Source organism: Onychomys torridus, chromosome 6, assembly GCF_903995425.1.
Source record: "Onychomys torridus chromosome 6, mOncTor1.1, whole genome shotgun sequence".
NCBI lineage: Eukaryota > Metazoa > Chordata > Mammalia > Rodentia > Cricetidae > Onychomys > Onychomys torridus.
The window spans coordinates 53904355-53923935 of NC_050448.1; the positions used below are offsets into that span (position 1 = coordinate 53904355).

The window sequence follows — 19581 nt, forward strand, 5'->3', positions numbered from 1 at the left end:
GAGGATACTAGATGTAAAGCAAAGACGACTAGACTGCTACACAACTCCATGGAGGCTACCTAGAAAATGGGACCCTAGGAAAGACACAGGGATCACCCAATGACAGAGAAATGGATGAGATCTACATGAACAACCTGGACGACAGTGGGAGTAATGAAGGGCAAGGTTTGAGGGAAAGAAAGCTTAGGGGAGCAGGAGATCCCAGCTGGATCAAGGACAGAAAGGGAGAATGAGGAATAACAGACCATGATAAATGAAGACCACATGAGAACAGGAATAGGCAGAGTGCTGGAGAGGTCACCAGAAATCCACAATGATACATCCTCTGTAGACTGCTGGCAATGGTCGAGAGAAAGCCTGATCTGACCTAGTCTGGTGATCAGATGGCCAAACACCCTAACTGTCATGCTGGAACTCTCATCCAGTAACTGATGGAAGTGGATGCAGAGATCCTCAGCCCAGCCCCAGGTGGAGCTCCAGGTGTCCAATTGTCGAGAAAGAAGAGGGACTGTAAGAGCGTGAATTGTTGAGCCCAAGATTGGAAAAAGCACAGGGACAAATATCCTAATGAATGGAAGCACATGAATTATGAACGAAAGGCTGTAGAGCCCCCATCTGGATCAGGCCCTCTGGATAAGTGAGACAATTGAATAGCTTGAACTGCTTCGGAGGCATCCAAGCTGTGGGACCTGGACCTGTCTGTCCTTAGTGCATGAGCTGGCTGTTTGGAACCTTGATCTTACACAGGGATACTTTGCTTAGCCTGGAAAGAGGGAACAGGACGTGCCTGTACTGAATCCACTAGGTTTAAATGAATCCCCAGGGGAGTCTTGGCCCTGGAGGAAATGGGAATGGAGGTGAGGGGCTGGGGGTAAGAGGGCATGGGGGCAGGAGGGGGGAGGACAGGGGAACCCATGGCTGATGTGTAAAATTAAAACACAAATATAATTAAAAAATAATAAAAAAGTGCACTGAAAGGATCCTTACTTTATTCAAATTGGATATTACAATTTGAATTATTCGAAAAATCTGCTCTATAAATGCCTTTGCACACTTATGTATTGAAAAAGCCTATGGATAGAGGATTTTTGTTTGCATTTTGAAAAACTGTCAAAAGAAATCATGGACAGTGACACACAGTTTAAGGGATCTTGTATATGCTGATTTAGGAAGGATGTTTTTTTTAATTAAATTGTTATATTTAACTAAATAGCTAAAAGTATAAACTAAATTTTATGTTATAGATTAACATGGATTGCAATAAGACACCGTCAGTAAACATTTTCTACATAATAGTGGATAACTGATCACATGCCTCTAAAGCCTCAGAAAGCTGGAAGATATTCAGAAACCAGACTGAGAGAGAAGACTTGTGCTATGCAGGTAGATACATACACCAGAAAGCACTTGTCCATATGAATATTTAGAGAAGTTCAGATAGAAATTTGAAAGCATAGTTCCAGACAGTAATGTAGGGTTACACATTCAAAAGTTTCATAGGGTTTAGTATATGTGTATATAAACATGATCATAAACACCAGGTATATCCTCTATCTCCCTTATCACTTTAAATACTTTTGTCCAGTGGAAGAACACATTTGTCCTGATCTTGTTTCAGACTTGCCTTCTTTGTAATGAGCTGCACGTGTGTCCCTTATACATGTCTACTTTGTCTATACCAGATATGACACTTTAAATCACCACTAATTGTTTCCTGTTCTTACTCTGCAAACTTTTTAGCTCTGATGTTTCTCACTACATTTTTATACAACTTTGTTTTTCTCCTATTAAACCCAGTAAAAAGCCAACTACCCGAGTATGATTCTTTCAAAATAGTCTTTGTCTTTGTTTTTGTTCCCTCATGGACTTTTGTTGTTTGAAGCCATGATTCTTGTAGAAGACTGTTTTAGCGGGAAATTTTAACATGGCCTTTCAGCTGGAGCTCCAAGTTCTCATCCAATAGTATTGCTCAGATAACTTCCCCTGTGACAGCATCAGTTGCTTCTACTTCAGGGGTGTTGTAGAAATGATATATGAATAATATTATATGATGGGGCAGTATGGTATTTGTACTTTATCTTGTACTTATGAAAATATTCTAGTATTGTTGCCAATGTGTGATTTGTTAATTCTGATCTTGACTATTCCCTCTTCTGCTCCTGACTTCCCTTTATCTTCTCCTCTCTTTCATCCTTCTATTCTCTCCTTTTATTATCTCCTCTCTTATTCTTTCTGTATATTATTATTATTATTATTATTATTATTATTATTATTATTATTTACTGTTATCTTTGTTGTTGTATGAGTCCTTGTGAGAGTGTACATATGAAGTCCAGAAGACAATTTGTAGACTCCAGTATTTCTTTATCTATGGCTCCTTTATCTGCTGAGCCATCTTGCTCACACTAGCTCTATCTTTTTAAAATGTATTTTTGGACATTGTCAAGACCAGGTTCAATACCCTACTAGTGATTTTCTTAATTTCAATCAATGTGAAATTGAGTGAAGTATTTTTAACAAAAATGCATATAATACAAACACAAATAAAGTTGTCAGTGTATCACAAGCACTGTGGACACTGCTATAAATATATCAGAATGTCACTGGGCTCTACAACATCTTAAAGACAAAATGCTTGTTTTAAAAACTCATAATTTGAAGGGAAAGCATTCTTTGATGTATGGTGTTGACACAGTTAATGATGTTTTATAAAAACAGGTAATGTTAAGTCCATATTACATTACTTTAAGTCTAGGTTACACTCATATTACATAATATTACATATATACCACATATTATTCATACTGTATACAAATTAAATCTTGAACAGCACATTTGAAAATTGAAGACCAACATGAAAGTACTAATGTTAAAAATAAAATGGGAAAAAGGAAAGTAAACAATTCTTGAAAAGTACATTAGTCCATTAGTTCATTTGCTGCCACTATAATAAAGTATCTATTTAGGCAATTTTGAGAGAAAGTGGCTCATAGTTTTGATAATTTAAGGGCATTACCATGACCTCATCTCCACTCTGTTGAGGACCTTATTATGGGATCATAGTGGTAAGAGCCCATGTGAAGGGCAGCAAGCACTTAACCCAGCAGGAAGATAAAGTCAGGTTCCTACTTCTTCTATTATAATAATAATTTTTATTATATTAATTTATTTTCTCCAGCTCAATCAAATTTCCTCCTCCCTGCTTCCCTCCCTCTCTGCTACCCCTTGCCACCTACTCCTTCTTTCTCTTAGAAAAGGACTGGCCTCCCCTGTATACCAGCAAGCCATAGCATATCAAATGGCAGTAAGACTAGGTACCTTCTCTCTTATTATGGCTGAACTATGCAACCTAATATAGGGATAGGTCCCAAAAGCAGGTAACATAATCAGAGACAAACCCTGCTCCCACTGTTAGGATTCCACAAGAAAACCAAGCTACAAAACTGTGACATGTGTGCAGAGAGCCCAGGTCAGTCTCATGCCAGCTCTCTGGTTTTCAGTTTAGTCTATGTGATCCCCTATGAGCCAAGTTAATTTATTCTTTGGGTTTTCTTGTAGTGCCCTTGACTCCTCCAGTTCCCACAATCCTTCCTCCTGCTCTTCCATGGAATTCCCAAGCTCTGCCAAATGTTTGTCTGTGGGTCTCTGCATCTGTTTCTATCATTTGCAGGGTGAAACCTCTCTCATAACATTTGGGCTAGGCAACAATCTATGAGTATAGCAGAATACATTAAGAATAATTTCCTCTCTCTCATCAATTGGATTCCCAAAGCTCAGCCTGGTGCCTGGCCATGGATCTCTGTATCTGCCTCCATCTGTCACTGGACAAAGGCTCTATGATGACAGCTAGGTTATTGGCTAGGCTGGCCTCCAGAGTAGACAGGTCCAGGCTCCCCATGAACCACTGCCATCAGACCAAGGTGGGGTCAACCTTGTGGATTCCTGAGAGCCTACCCAGCACTCTGCCTCTTCCTATTCCCATGATGTCCTCATCTATCATGGTATCTTCCTCGCCCTCCCACTCTGTCCCTGTTCCAGCTTGACCCTCCCATTTCCCTATGTTCTCATCCCCCACTCCTCATTCTCTGCCATCACCACTCCCACCCATTCCACTCATGTAGATCTCTTCAACTTCTCCTTCACAGTGTCATCCATGTACCCTTCTAGGGTCTTTTCTTGTTAGCTAGCCTCTCTGGTGTTGTGGGTTGCAGTCTTGCCATCCCTTCTCTCCCATTTAGTATCCACTTATGGGTACATAATACGTTTTTCCTTCTGAGTCTGGGTTACCTCACTCAAGATGATATTTTCTAGATCCATCCTTTTGCCTACAAATTTCATGATATCATATTTTTTTTACTGCTGAATATTATTCCATTGTGTATATGTGCCATATTTTCTTTATCCATTTTTCAGTTGAGGGGCATCTAGGTTGTTTTCAGGTTCTGACTGTTATGAATAATGCTGCTGTGAACATAGTTGAGCATGTGTCCTTGTGGTAAGATTGAGCATTCCTTGGGTATATGCACAAGAGTGGTATAACTGCATCTTGAGGAAAACTGATTCCCAATTTTCTGAGAACCTGCCATACTGATTTCCAGAGTGGCCGAACGAGTTTGCATTCCCACCAACAGTGTGGGAGTGTCCCCCTTTTTCCACATCCTCTCCAACAGAAGCTGTCTTCAGTGTGTTTGATCTTAGCCATTCTGACAGGTATAAGATGGTATCTCATAGTTGTTTGGATTTGCATTTCCCTGATGACTTGAGAGAGAGGTGAGGGACATTGAGATCATGATGGCAGGACATGCAGAGATGACAAGCCACACTAGTAGAAGCCCATGAACTGTGGACTTGTGGCTATGGAGCCCCCACGGGACTGGACTAGGCCCTCTGGATATGGAAGACGGTTGTTTGACTTGAACTGTTTGTGGGGGCACCAAGGCAGGGGAATTGGGATTTGTCCCTGGTCTATGGGCAGACTTCTGGAATCTGGTGCCTGTGGTGTGACACCTTGCACAGCCTTGGTGCAGTGGGAAGGGGCTTGGACCTGCCTAGGCTCAGTGTGCTGGGCTCTGCTGACTCCCCATGGAAGACTTCATTTTGGGGGATGTGTGGATGCTGGGTGGCTTGGGAAAGAGGGCTGGGGGTGGGAGGAGGAAGGGAGGTCTTTGGATAATATGAGGAGTGAGTAGAAAATTTCTTAATAAAAAAAAATGAAAAAAACAAAAAAACCCAACAAAGTTACTTACTAAAATGAAAAAAAAAAAGACTAAATATACCATGAAGTCAAATGTCCTATATCTCTTGTATCCCTCTACCTTCACTAGTGCTTTGTATAAGACAACACTTGCAACATTGAGCTTAGGTTGTAGTTCTTATTTTTGTTTTCTGTTTTGTAGCCCAGGCTAGCATATACATTGTCATCCTCCTGCCTCAGCTTTCTGAGTGCTGGCCATAATTATAGGCATGCTTCACTGTACCTAGTTCAATTTCAATAAATGTTGAAGGAGCATGTGAATGGATAATGTGCTCATATTCTCCCCATTTGTTTCAGGATGAATGGTCCTGGATTTCTTGGCTGCCATACTAATCTTACAGAACTGTGTGTCCCAGGAAGAGAGGGTTTTGACTGCTATCAATTACCTACCATTGTATTTCACAGCAGACATTTGCTGTCTCATAGTTTCTCAGTGTTACAACTCTTTGTGGTCTTTCTGAGGGGGGCTTGTTGAGAAGTAGGGGCTCAGTAGGAAGAGTAAAGGCAAAGATAAAGACAAGAGGGATGTTATTAAAGTACATTATATATGAGAGCGATTATATATGTTAAACTTTGAGAGAACAGATAAATTTTTGAAAGTGAAAAAAAGAATAATATCATTGATTTTTCCCCAGTAATATTTGGTTCTATCCTAGGTCTCTAGGCTGTCCAGTCTTTGGATTCTGGCCCTCCAGGAAGTGTTATGGGTGGGCTTCTTCTCAAGCTGTATCACCCATTGGTTGGATACTCTTTTAATTTCTGTGCCACCTTTACCATAGCATCTTGTAGGCCAGAGGTTTTATATGATTTCTATGGGCTCCTTGGTGAAGAACTGAATTAGATGTGGCCCATTCCTGGCACTTGACATTTCACCCATGGTAAAAAAAAAAAAAAAAAAAAAAAAAAAATGTCTGGTTAGTCTGGTTAGAGCATTTTCTCCCCTATTTGAGAACTCAATTTACATGTCATTCATGTTTGTGTATGTTTTAAGAACCTTGTACTGTAGTAGGTTTCCCTATGACTCATTAAATTCCCTTTATTGTTAGTTGGCCCTCCCTGTGATCCTTCCCTTATACTCTCTTCTCCTCCACTGCATGTTTAATCTTCTCATTTTAGTCTGTCCACTTCCTCTCCATAACTATATATTAATTCTCCCCTTCCTTGGGAGATCCCACTTTCCACACTAGTCCTTTACTCTATGCATAAACTCCGTGGTCACATGGAGTCTGCTTATCAAAGGCTTAAAAACAAATATCTATATATAAGACTATAAATATTGTATTTGTCATTTTGGCTCTGGGTTAACTCACTCAGAATGCTTTCTTTTTTTATATCCATTCATCTGTTGATGGACATCTAGGCTGTTTTCAGTTTCTAGCTATTATGAATACAGCATCAAGGAACATAGATGAAGAAGGGTTTCCCTAGCATCATGTAGTTTTCTCTTGGAGTATATACCAGAGTATTATACCTAGATCTTGAGGTAGAGCTATTCACAGCTTCCTGAGGAAATGCTACTGTGTAAGTTTTTAGTCCCACCAGAAATGGATGAGTGTTCCTCTTTCCCCGTATCCTCTACATCATGACTTGCAATTTTTATTGAATTGATCTTGGCATTCTGATTGGTATAAAAGGAAATATCAAAGTAGTTTTTAGGTATATTTTTCTGATGATTAAAAATGTTGAATATTTCTTTAAATGTTTCTTACACATTTGTCATGTGCCATTTTTGTGAACTTCTTTGTTCTGTAAACCCATTTTTATGATGTTATTTGTTTTCTTGATGGCCAGGCTAATTTTTAGTTATGTATATTTTAGATATTACCCAATATTGGGTATGCAGTTGGTAAATATTTTGTATGTATCATGCCAAGTTGTCCAAATTATGGTGCCTTTTGCCATACAAAAACTTTTTTAGTTCAATTTATTTATTTATTTCTAATTATTTAATAAAACATTTTACTGAGTTTTATTTCACAACAAATTTTTCTGAGCTGACTATGATATTACCATTGTGTAAAGTATTTAATACAACAAATTGAAATATAATTTATGTCTTGGGACTTGTAAAGTGGAATTTTAAGGTAGAAGAGTATACACAGATAGCATAGTGGTGTTCAGTATTTGCTCACAGACAGCAGTGTACTGAGAGTCATTGGACTTTGATTGAGCCATGGGATTGGAACACGAGTTCCCATTTCATGTGAGTACCTGCATATGTATGTTGCATCTCCCTAGGAAAATTGTCTCATAAAACACATTCTGAACCCATTAAGTGTTCCTACAAACGTATTGTATACCAGAAAATTATTAGGGATAAAGCACTTGAGTCAACTAAAGCAAGGAAGTTTATGCTCATTACTCTAGGCCTACTGCCATAGAAGTTGTTTGTCAAGTTAAAAGGACTCAACACAGGCAGAATGTAGAGGTTCTTGGCAGCTCAGAGAGGAGGCTACACTCTTCTTTCAGTTCAAGAAGGAGTGAAAAGGAGGTCTACAAAAAATCAAATGAGGACCAACTTGTTAATTTTTGTTATTAGTTCATTAGTTCCTATGCTACCAGTGTTCTGTTCAAAAATCATTTTCCTGTGCCAATGAATTCAAGGCTATTCCCCAATTTCTCTTCATCAACATCCAGTGTATTTTGTTTTGTGTTGATGTCATTGATCCATTTGGAGTTTTGTTTTGTGTTTTGTGCAAGGTGATGCATATGCCTCCAAGATGCACCTGTCTAGTTTGACCAGCTCCAATAGTTGAAGATGCTTTCTTTTATCATGCATGTACTTCTGACTTCTTTATCAAAATTCAACTGTTAATTGTTGTGTGGCTGTCCTGTTCTCCAGTTTTGCTTTGAAAACTGTTCTTCAGCATACTGTGATCTCAAATAAGTATCTATGTTCAATAAAATCTCATGGTAAAAAGATCTGTGATTTTGTTACACCAAAATCACTGTGTGACAGAATTGTTAAACAGAGGGATACCTATGTTTTGTTTAAATAAAGCAAAGTCATGGAAACCTAAGATTTTTATGTCCCACATAGACAGTTCCCTATGGGGAAGCTTGAAGCCTTTCCCTCCCCTCCAGTCCATGAAGATAGTGGAGTTCCCAGGGAGCTTGAATGAGTACAAGCTATTGATTCAAAGTTACCATGGAAGCCGGAATGTGAGAGGAAGAAGAGAGGTCAAAATGGCCACTAACAGACATCTCACAGAGATCAGTCAGTTAGGCTTTAATAAACACTCTGCATATTATGAGAGCAGATTTTCCAAAGACCCAAAAAACAGATCTGACAATTTTCTCATTGCACACATCGATTCATAAAGAGGAGATTTTTTGGGTTGTACCCTGCAGTTCCAAAGCTAATGTTTAGACTTGGTTGTGATAAACAGAGGTGAGTCTTTAATATATTTCCCTAGGTATGATTATGCATTTATTCTCAAGAATACCAAATAGCATGGCTGTTTATCCACATAGCCCATAGATTACAATCTTTAAAATTAAACCCTTGCTGAGAATTTAGTATTATGTTAGAGTTCATACTTAGCATGATTGAGGATGTGATTTAGTCTCCATTGGCCCTCAAACAAAACAAAATAAAACAAAATCTCATATCTTAGGATACAACTATAAATGCTTTCACTGAGAACATACTGGTTTGGTAGCTATTTCCCTTGATATATACTTCTAAGTGATATAAAAAATTGTGGATAATTATAAGACTAAGATGTAATTAACAATTTATTTTTAGTTGTAAGTAAAGTTCTTGGTAGACTTTTAATTATCTGAAATTCAGATTATAAAATTAAATTATGCTAGTATACTTTGTTAATTCATGTATTTCAAATTAACATGGGAAAGTTATATTTATCAATGCAAGTTCACTTTTAAAGAAAGACTATATTGAAGAAGTATTAAGATAAATCATTTTCCTTCATATTTACATAGATAATTTATATCCTTTAAAATGTTTAATATATTTATTTTCCTCCCGAATAGAAATGATTTTTCAAGTAGCCAACTCTGTGATTTATTTTCTTTTTGTAGGACTTTGGCGATGATGGGTCCTTGTATATCACCAAAGTTACCACAGTCCACATGGGCAATTATACGTGCTATGCAGATGGCTATGAACATGTGCATCAGACTCACATCTTTCAAGTGAATGGTAAGAAGAATATTGTTACTGTCATCATTTTTGCTTCAATTGATAATGTCACAATTAAATGGACAGTTCCTTATTTTAAGGTTCTAATTTTAGTTATTAGATTTACTGTTAGTGTAGTATCATTTACTTTTTAAGTCCTCAAGTGAAGAGTCACTATATATTAGAAACAATTTAATCTTTATAAACTATTGCAAAGTAACATTTTAAAGCATAGGAATTTTAAGTTATTAGTTTTCATTGAAATATCAATTATCATCAAACATGAATTTTGAAAATTTATGGGATTAGCAATTTAGAATTTAAGTCAGACCACCAACTATTGGATTACTCTTACCAACACCATAGAAAACTCCTACTTAACTTGTGTCATGGTATCAGCTGTAACTCCAATCCCTGTGTTGTAGAGGGAAGAAGATTAGAAGTTGAAGATCATCCTTACCTATAACTGAGAATACTTTGGGAAACATGGGACATTGCCTAATTTTTACTTCAGGACAGTATTATTTATGTGAAGCTCATTTTATACTGTGATGCTTTATTCAGTGGTTTGGGATGTTAATGAAACAAACATATCAAAACCATTTATTTAGCAGAGATTTAACCTGAGTTGAGAAAGAATGCTATGTATGTATGTGTCTGTACTATGTTCCATACTTTTTCATATGCAATATTTATCTACATTGTGATCTATAAAACTAAGCATAGGTGGCTTTGAGGGCTTGACAGTGTGATTGGCATGCATGCCTACATTTGTAAAAGAAAAATTAGGCTATGAGTTTGGAGGTCTAGACTAGGGTCTTGTAGATATGTCTCTGTTTTGGGGTGTTGGGTGTTTGGGTGTTTCCTTTCCTTTTTCTTTCTTTCTTTCTTTCTTTCTTTCTTTCTTTCTTTCTTTCTTTCTTTTTTTCTTCCTTCCTTCCTTCCTTTTTTTTTTTTTTTTTTTTGTAAGTGTCCTGGAAAGCTATGAAAGTGTTTGTTGTAGAGAACTGGGTTATTTTTATTTGTTTCAAATGAATGAATACTTAAAATATTGTAGTCACTGGGAAAGAAGTGCTTGTAGTAAGGCTGTGCAGTAAGACAATAGGGGTCAGATTTGGAGAATGCTTAAGAGACTTGCTGCTGTCACTGACAATCACATGTAAGAGTGAGAGAGAGTGTGAACAGATCTTAGAGATGTGAGGAGAAGAGTAGGAAGAGGCTGCAATGAAAAAAAAAGGAACATCAAGGGACTGGGTGAGATTAGCTTTTAATATGTTAATTTAGGCGTAATTATTGATGCAAAAGTCAAGAGAAGACTGACAGCCATAGCTGTATATTTAGATACTTCAATTAAAGTTTTAATCAAATCAAGCTCAAGCTTGATTAGATTATCTTAAGAGTGTGTGTAGATTGGATGTGAAATCAGAGATCGAGCCTTGGAACAAAAATTACAAAGAGAATGAAGCCAAGGGACAGTGAGTGTATGGAAACCAATGTCCAGGAACATAACTAAGAAAATGCTCTAAAATGCTGGAAAATGGGGCTAGGGGTATAGCTCAGTTGTCAGAGTGCTTGTGTAGTGAGCATGAAGTTTAGTCCCCAGCACACAATGGACTAAGTTTCCTGGTACATGTCTATGCCAGGAGATGGAAGCAGGAGCATTTGAAATGCAATTCTTCCTCAGCTATATGGGATTTTGATGGTAGCTTGGGACTCTCTTTTAAAAAGAAGGAAAATAAAGCTCCATGCTATGAGGAGTCTGATGATCCCTGACACACAACAGTAGCAGATGCAGGCTGTGGTTTCTGGGCCAAACGCAGCTGGAAACTATCCCTGAGTCTAGTTGGAAGTCAGCTTTCAAGGGGAACAGTAAAGAAAACAAGGCAATGACATACATTGTTGGAGTTTCAGGCGCTTTGAACTGGAGCCACATTTGCATCTCTCTTTCAGTTGAGTCTATGCTGTGGCTACTTCTAGTCTGAATACATTAGACACAGTGTAAATGATATAACAAGACCCATGCTCATTTCCCTTTTAGTAGTAATTGACTTCAAACTAACTGGCAAGTCCAGCACCCTCAACTTCCTTACATTTTTTGTAATTAGAGCACAGATGTTCTACTTCAATGTATTGCTAGCAATTATATTTTGTCTCTTAGCATCATTTACTGTCAGCCTTGTTCCTAATCCTTCTGCCTAGCCTCTTGGTCCTTCTTTAATGAGCCTAGTTCATATTCCATATGCTTAAGAGCTATATTTTAAAATATTAAAAGCACTAAACCAGTTTTATCAGCTGCTCTGGAAGTTTGATTTGCAGTTGGTACTCCCAGACAAGCTGGAAAATGTGCTGCAGGGAGCTTGTGTTTCATGGGAGGGCAGGAGAATTACTATACATGGCTGCCCTTCAACAGTTCCTCCTCTTTGCTCCCCTCTGAAGCAAGTTTATTCTTCAAGTTACCTACTCTCTGAGCTCCAGCTTCAGAATCCCTAGACCCAAGGCAAACTGTATGTTCCTATGTTTTAGGACTCATGCCCAACCACCATGTTTGTCCCTTGTTTCATTCTCTCCTGTGAATGAACCTTTGTTCTCTGATATCAGGTTTTTCTCAAAGATGGAATATTGTTGACGAACAAAAAAGAGACCTCAGACATGAAGCCTCATCCATTCATTACAAGTAATTCAACAGAAAAGTTATCACCTGTATGGGATTCTATCTGCTCCCTCCTTTCCTAAGTATATAGTTACTCAGATCAGCATCAAATTAGAAATAAAACCAGCATTTCATTTATCCTAAGATGTTTCTAGTGTACTAGGTTTCCATGTGACCCATCAAGTGGCCCTTAGGGTAGGTTGTGCCTCCCTGCACTGGCTCTCTTATACCCTCTTCTCTCCCCTTCCCTTTTTGATCCTCAGTTCTAGTCTGTACCCTCTTTCTCCATTACAATACATTCTGTTCCCTTTTCCTAGAGATCATTCCCTCCTGACTAGTCCTTTACTCTATGAAAATAATCTCTGTGGTTATATGGAGTATAGCATGTTTATGAAAGGTTTAAAAACAAAAATACACAGATAATCAAACATATTCACCATTTCTCTTTTTGTGTTTGGGTTTCCTCACTCACAGTGATTTTCTTTTCTTTTTTAGCTCCATCCATTTTCCTGCAAATTATGTGATTTATTTATTTCACAACTGAAAAATATTTAATTATATAAATGTACCACATTTTATTTACTCATTCATCTGTTGATGGACCTCTAGGTTGTTTTTAATTTCTAGCTGGCTTTAACGATACAACAACAGTATATGAGCATGTGTATACATAGTATACAAGATGAGCATGTGTATACATAGTATAAAGATGAGTATGTGTATACATAGTATACAAGATGAGCATGTGTATACATAGTATACAAGATGAGCATGTGTATACATAGCTGCATGAAGTCCTTTGGGTTTATGCTGGAGAAGGTTATAGCTAGATCTTGGGAGGATCTATGCAGTTTCCTGGGGAAGTGCCTCTCTTGTTTTCATAGAGCCTCTACAAGTTTGCAATCCCACTAGAAGTGGATTTGTAATTGGTACAGATGTTTTCACGTTCTTTAGTCTGGCACTTTATCAATATTATTTATTCTTTTACAGTAGCTTTTCAGTTTCATGAGCCCACATTTATTAATTATTGCTCTTAATGCCTGTGATATCAGCATCCTGTTCAGAAATCCATTTTCATTCAAGTAAATAGTTTTTAATTTCCTTCTTAATTCTTTCCTGACCTACATTTCATTCAGATGTGAGTTGTTCTGTTTCCATGAATTATTATACATTCTGTTGTTTCTGTTTCTGTTGGTATCCAGCTTTAATCCATCGTAAATAATATGAGGCAGGGTTTTTTCAATAGTCTTGTATCTGTTGAGATGTGCTCTGTGTCCAAGTATGTAGTCAATTTTGGAGACTGTTCCATGAGCTACTGAGAAGAAGCTATATTGTTTTATGTTTGGGTGAAACATTCTGTAAGTATCTATTAGGTTCATTTGATTTATGATGTACTTTAAATCAAGCATTTCTCTATTTTGTTTTTGTCTGGATGAACTGTTTTTAGTGAGAGTTGAGTGCTGAATTAACCCACTATCAACATGCAAGGGTCTGTATGTGATTTTCACTTATAGTAGTCTTTCTTTTATGAACTTGGGTGTCCTTGTGTTTGGTGCATAAATGTTTAAAATTGCAATATCCTTTGGTGGATTTCTTTTTCCCTTTCGTAGATATGTAGTGTCCTTCTTTATCTTTTCTGATTAGGTTTGACTTGAAGTCTTTTTTTTTTTTTTTTTTTTTTTTTTTTTGGTGAGATATTAAAACAGCTATACCTGCTTGCTTCTTGGGTCCATTTTCCTGCACTATCTTTTTCATCCCTTTACCCTGAGGTGATGTCTATTGTTCATGGTAAGATGTGTTTCTTAAATGTGGCAGAAAGTTAGATCTTATTTTCTAACATAATATGTTAGTAAATGTCTTGGTATTTAGAGGAATTGAGTCCATTAACATTGAGTTATCAATGAACAGTGTTTATTAATTCCTATTATTTTGTTATTTTTATGTGAATTTATCATCCTTTTTAAAAATTTTCTTCTCTGGGATTATTTATTCCTCAAATTTCATTGATATGGCTCACCTCTTTAGATTTAAGTTTCCTTATATCCCCTTCTGTAGAGCTGGATTGGCAGATGTATACTACTTAAATTTCTATATTTTTGTGGATTTTTTCTCTGTATATTTTGACAGTTTTGCTCGGTATGGTTGTCTGCACTGGCATCTGTGGTCTCTTGTAGTTTGTAGAACATTACACTTTTTAAAATTTTTTTGGCTTGCACAGCAAATTCTTTATCCACTGCTCTAGTTCCATAGTCTTATTTGTCTGCTTGGTTGTTTCTTTATTTATATAGTCATTTATTCTGAGACATGGTCACTTCACTAAGTTAGAAGCTTCTTTGCTGACTAGGCTAAGCTTACCAGGGAGATCCGCAAATGCAAACACACCTGCCTCTGTACTCCCTTCAAGCATTGATGTTACATAAGTATTTTTACAGCTGCCTAGACCTAGTCTTTTAGTCCTTTTTGGAATAGAAACTTAAGCCTTCATGGTTTCCAGCTGAATGCTTTACCTACTCAGTCAGCTCCCCTTCTCCTGCTTCTGTGTTACTGCTAGGCACAAACTGTGATTAAATGGGTACATTATGCATTATAAGAAATAGAAATATTTTTAAATATCACAAGGATGAGACTCCTTCAAGGTAGCACTGATGGGCAGTGTATAACAAACAACAGAGGGTTGTGTCTAGAGAGACCCTAAGTCAAGGGAAGGAATATGATTTAAAAATATATTATATAAGCATACTCTATTATACTTACAACTATTATAATCCAAGAGGACTTCAGAAAATTCTTAAGAGAAAGAATAATAAATCACTGAACTAAAGATCTTATCTGATAAAAAAATGAATGCAGATTGGTCTCTGGGAGGTACATTCTTGTGTGATACAGCCGGGAGAAGAGAAAGCCTTTGGGGTGAAGATGTTCAATGTATCAGCTCAAGAAGAGCAGCAGCACTGCTTGGGAGTTCCTTGGTGAAAGGAAGAAGAGCTTAAAGGGAAATTTGTGAATGTGAATGTGAAGTGGCTTGAAAAGAAGGAAATGATTGTCTGCTGAGCAAGTGAAGTGATGGAAGTAGTCACATGTCCTCAGAATGATGAGCAGGGCTGGAAGTGTTATTGAGATGGCTCTTGTTCCAGTACACTCTTCCCTTCTGTTGTACTTGACTATGAACTGGAAATTAGAGAGCCAAGACAGATATAGCAAACATCACATTTGTCTGGTAAGTGTCTAGAAGACACATACAAGTAAATTAAGCATACTTACAAAGAAGGCACAGGCCATGTGGAATGTAGGGGCAGAACTGCAGCTATATAAAATATGATGAGTAATGAAGTTAGCTACACTTCGCACTTTAGCCGAATCTTAATAGAATGAGGTACTGGGGAGAAAGATATGCCATTTGGGGCTCAAACATTTCCTCCAAACATCTGGAAAAATCTGCTAGTAACAAACAGTTTAAAGTATAAAAGAAATGGTTTATAGCCCACTAAGGATTTGTCTTATTTAGGGATTCTATTGCTGTGCTAAAACAACACTACCCATAGCCACTTGAGGAGCAAAGAATTTATTGCATTTTATACTTTCAGGTAATAATCAGTCACTAAGGGAGGTCAGTATGAGAACTCAAGACAGGAACATAAAGGAAGGTACTGAAGCAGACCATGGAGGACTGTTGTTCAATTGCGTATTCCCCGCGGCTTGCTTAGCCATTTAAAAGAATAATTCAGGACCACCCTACCCAGCATTGGTACCATCCACAGTGGGAAGTCTTCTCCCACATCAATCATTAATCAAGAAAATGCCCCACAGGCTTGCCTGAAGATCAATTTGGTAGGAACATTTTCTCAAGAGAAGTTCTCTTTTCCCAGACGACTCTAGCTTGTGTCAAATTAAGAAAACACTAGCCAGCACAGGTTTCCTCAAACATTCAGCAGCTCAAATGTTTTAAATTAGATTGGCTGGTTCTAGCCTTAACCCAAAAAAGAAACAGTATGAAGTAACTCTGATTGATCAAATTCAGCAACCATGGGCCACAAACTTCTACAATAAACACATTTCAAGGATTATAATGTTTAAACTTCTTTGGAGAAACCAGAGAAGAAAATGAAATGTCAGTCCAGCAGTAAGGATTTTGGCTCTCATCTCCCTACCACCACCAAAAAAAAAAAAGAAAAAAATTAATAATAAAAGGAGAACTTACAGGAGGTAGAGATGTACTTTATTTAGATGTGAAAAGAAGGGGCCTCTTGGTAGCCTAGACAGGGTATTCCCAAGTGGGAATATGCTTACCGCAGCCCATAGTTTTAAAATAGCTATGGAAATTCTTTTCACATTTGAACAGAAAAAATAAAAGATAGAAGAAATGGAAATGGCACCTTGCCTATGTGAAAATACTTAAAGGAGCTTTAATAAATAGCACCCAAAATAAATTTCATTGACTACCATTGAATTGAAAAAGATTGTATTTCTGTGATCTTTAAGTAGTCTACAAAATTTAATGAATAAGGAAGAATAAAAAAAAAACTGGTTAAATTACAAGCCATCATTGTCCCATAGGCTTCTGTTATGTTTCAGTATTTTGTACAGAAGTATTGAAATAATAAAATATATTAAATAATAGTATTCATTAAAAATACTATAGTATATATGAATTTTTAAACATTTTATTTTCTTTTTTGCATTGTTTGGTATTTGATACAATATCTTAAAACATGCATGGGTTTTTTGCAAAAATCAATACAGGAAAATTAGCATCACTTAGTTGCTTTAGGCCAATAACGAAAGAATATTTGGACCCAAGGAGAGACGCTAGTGAAACACTAAGACTGTATAACAGAATGTAAAGCAGTTAGTGTATTTGTACACCCAACATATCCCTAGATAGAAAACTTTAAATTCTCTGTCATGTTTTTCAAAAGGCAAACGAATACCATTAGGAAATTAGGTTATCATGTGGGATTTAAAAAAGTACATCCAGCAATTAGTAATAGAAAACAAATATATGACCTGCTACTATGCCAGTTCCTGGAAACTACCACAGATATTGGAATATGTGAGTGTTTTGAAATGCAAAGTAATTTAAGTATCTCAGGGTTCTAACAGAACACAAATCTACCCATAGCCATGTTTCTTTTCTGACAATATAGAATTAGATTGTTAAATATGAGCATGTTTCTGTGTCCTTGTATGAAAAAGCATTGTTTCTATCAAAGGATTTTGAATCTCCAGTCGAATTTATTTCATGCTTTTATTTTTCTGTCTACATAAAGCAAACTGCCTTTAGATCCAACACAGAATGTTTGAAAATTCTAAAAGTCATCAGTGTTTATATTACCCTCTGGGCAAAATGCTTGTCTATATTCAGAACTGACTTGTATGCATGTTGCTACTGCTCTGCCATTCAAATTTAAGCCCTCACACATAATATTAAACAGATTCATTTTCCTATTTGTGTCAAAAACTCCTGAATGAAACTGTTGGTTTTATAAAATATTTATGTTGAACATTTATATTTTTCTCTGTCCAAATTGGAAAAGAACTAAAAGAAAATCCAAACACAGGGTTATTGAAATCTAATCTTCACTACTAACAAGGGAATTTGGAATAGGGGACTGAAGGAAGAACCATGATGAGTTTGCTCCTTGCACTATGGAAATATATTTCCTGCAGTGCCGCTAGCAAAATGGAGAATTCTGTTCAGGAGCTAACCCTTCTCTGTTAAGCTTTCTACATGGTCCAAGTTCAGAGAAGAATAAAATATTTCGGCAAGCTCTGAGATGCACAAAGCAGGAAGAAAAAACTGTCTGCCTCTTTACTGTCTTTATCACATACTGAGTTAAAAGGGTAGGCAATGGGAGGCTCTTCTGGCTTGGTCATCTGTTGGTCCTTTCTGAAAAGAAAAACAAACAAACAGAACAGCATTAAAAAGTGCAAATTCCTGGGACTCCTCTCACTAGATCAGCAATTCCATGCTCAGTGAAGTTTCAACTATGTCTGAACAAATATTCCTATTATATTTGATAATAAAGTTTGGATATTTTACTCCTAGGAAAATGGAACTTTGACTTGAATGTTTAAACTTACAGTGAAAGAGAAGAATGGTTACTCAACATTGGTTGCTATCAATGATGTAAGGTTTTATTCTTCTCACTGCTAAGGCTCTGGGAAAGGCATTGTGCATGCCTGGTTGCTTGTCTAACACGGGCAGTGCAATGATGGAGAATAAACACCACCTTCAGCCGCTTGCTGCCAGAGTCTGTCTGTACCATTTCCTAAATGCCTATCAGCAGCTCTGAAAGCAGAGGCAACATGTCATGGGACAGTCATTCCCCAGTGTGGAATCATCGTTGGGAAAGAAGCTCAATGTCCATCTCCTGCAGGTGGAACATTCTGAACTACCTTTCTTTCTGCATGGCCTTTCAGAAATTGAACACTAGAATCCAGTTCTTCTGGACCATCATATGGATCTTGTGATTCTACTTTCTTTCTTTCTTTCTTTCTTTCTTTCTTTCTTTCTTTCTTTCTTTCTTTCTTTCTTTCTTCCTTCCTTCCTTCCTTCCTTCCTTCCTTCCTTCCTTCCTTTCTTTCTTTCTTTCTTTCTTTCTTTCATGGTATCTATTTGTTGTTGTCTAATTTTTCCCAAACTACTGGAGACTAAGTTCTTTTCTTTTTTCTGTTTTTGAAAATGATCAGATGTTGGGGAATCTTTCTTTCTGATACTTACTTTCACCTTTTTTTTCTCCTCCTGGAAAATCTAGTGGTAATGTATTCCTGGAAGGTTTCAAAACATGATAGAACAATGTATTAGTAAAAGACCTAGGATCACCTATTTCACATTTTCTGTACTATATTATGTCCAGTTATGGTGCATAATAATACATTAAACACTTTAAATATTTATTCTGTGACTACATTCTACATCCTGATACCTGTATCCTCTAATTATATAATAGATGGTATGTGGAAACAAAACACATATAAGGAATGGTGTTATACAAAGCAATAAATTGTTGAGTGTGTGTGTGTGTGTGTGTGTGTGTGTGTGTGTGTGTGTGTGTGTGTGTGTTACTATGGAAGCATGCTTAAATGTCACCAATATGTGTAGAAATCAGAAGACAAATTTCTAGTGCTGTTTCCCTCATTCTACAAGGTGTCCTGGGGATGGAACTCAGGTCAGTAACTATACTCACAAATGCTTGACCTGCTGAGCCATCTCATTGGCCCTTGAATACACTTTTAAAGTACTTGTAGGGAGCTAGTACTACACAGAGTTCTCTACTCATCAAGACATCCTTACATGTGTCAAAGGGCTTAAGTCTTTTTATTTTAGTCCTTTCATTGAAAATAGATTTTGTTCTCACATAATATGTTCTGATTACAGTTTCCCTTCTCTCTATTCTTCCAGTTCCTCCCCACCTTACCTCCCATTCAGATCAATCACCTTCCTGTCTCTCAAGAGGAAACAAATAGATATCTAACAGATAATAATATAATAAAATAAAGTTGATAAAGCAAAAAATAAGACATCAGATTCAA

At 36.9% G+C, this 19581-nt stretch overlaps 1 protein-coding gene across 3 annotated transcripts in view; it reads left to right on the forward strand.

The window, feature by feature from the left end:
• The window catches only part of Fstl5 (follistatin like 5), a 572741-nt gene that overhangs the window by 389348 nt on the left and 163812 nt on the right, over positions 1 to 19581 (forward strand). For all 3 annotated transcript variants that reach the window (XM_036190876.1, XM_036190875.1, XM_036190878.1), the window contains one exon: positions 9299 to 9419. In XM_036190876.1, coding sequence (XP_036046769.1) covers positions 9299 to 9419 — 121 coding nt within the window. The remainder of the gene's footprint in view (positions 1 to 9298; positions 9420 to 19581) is intronic.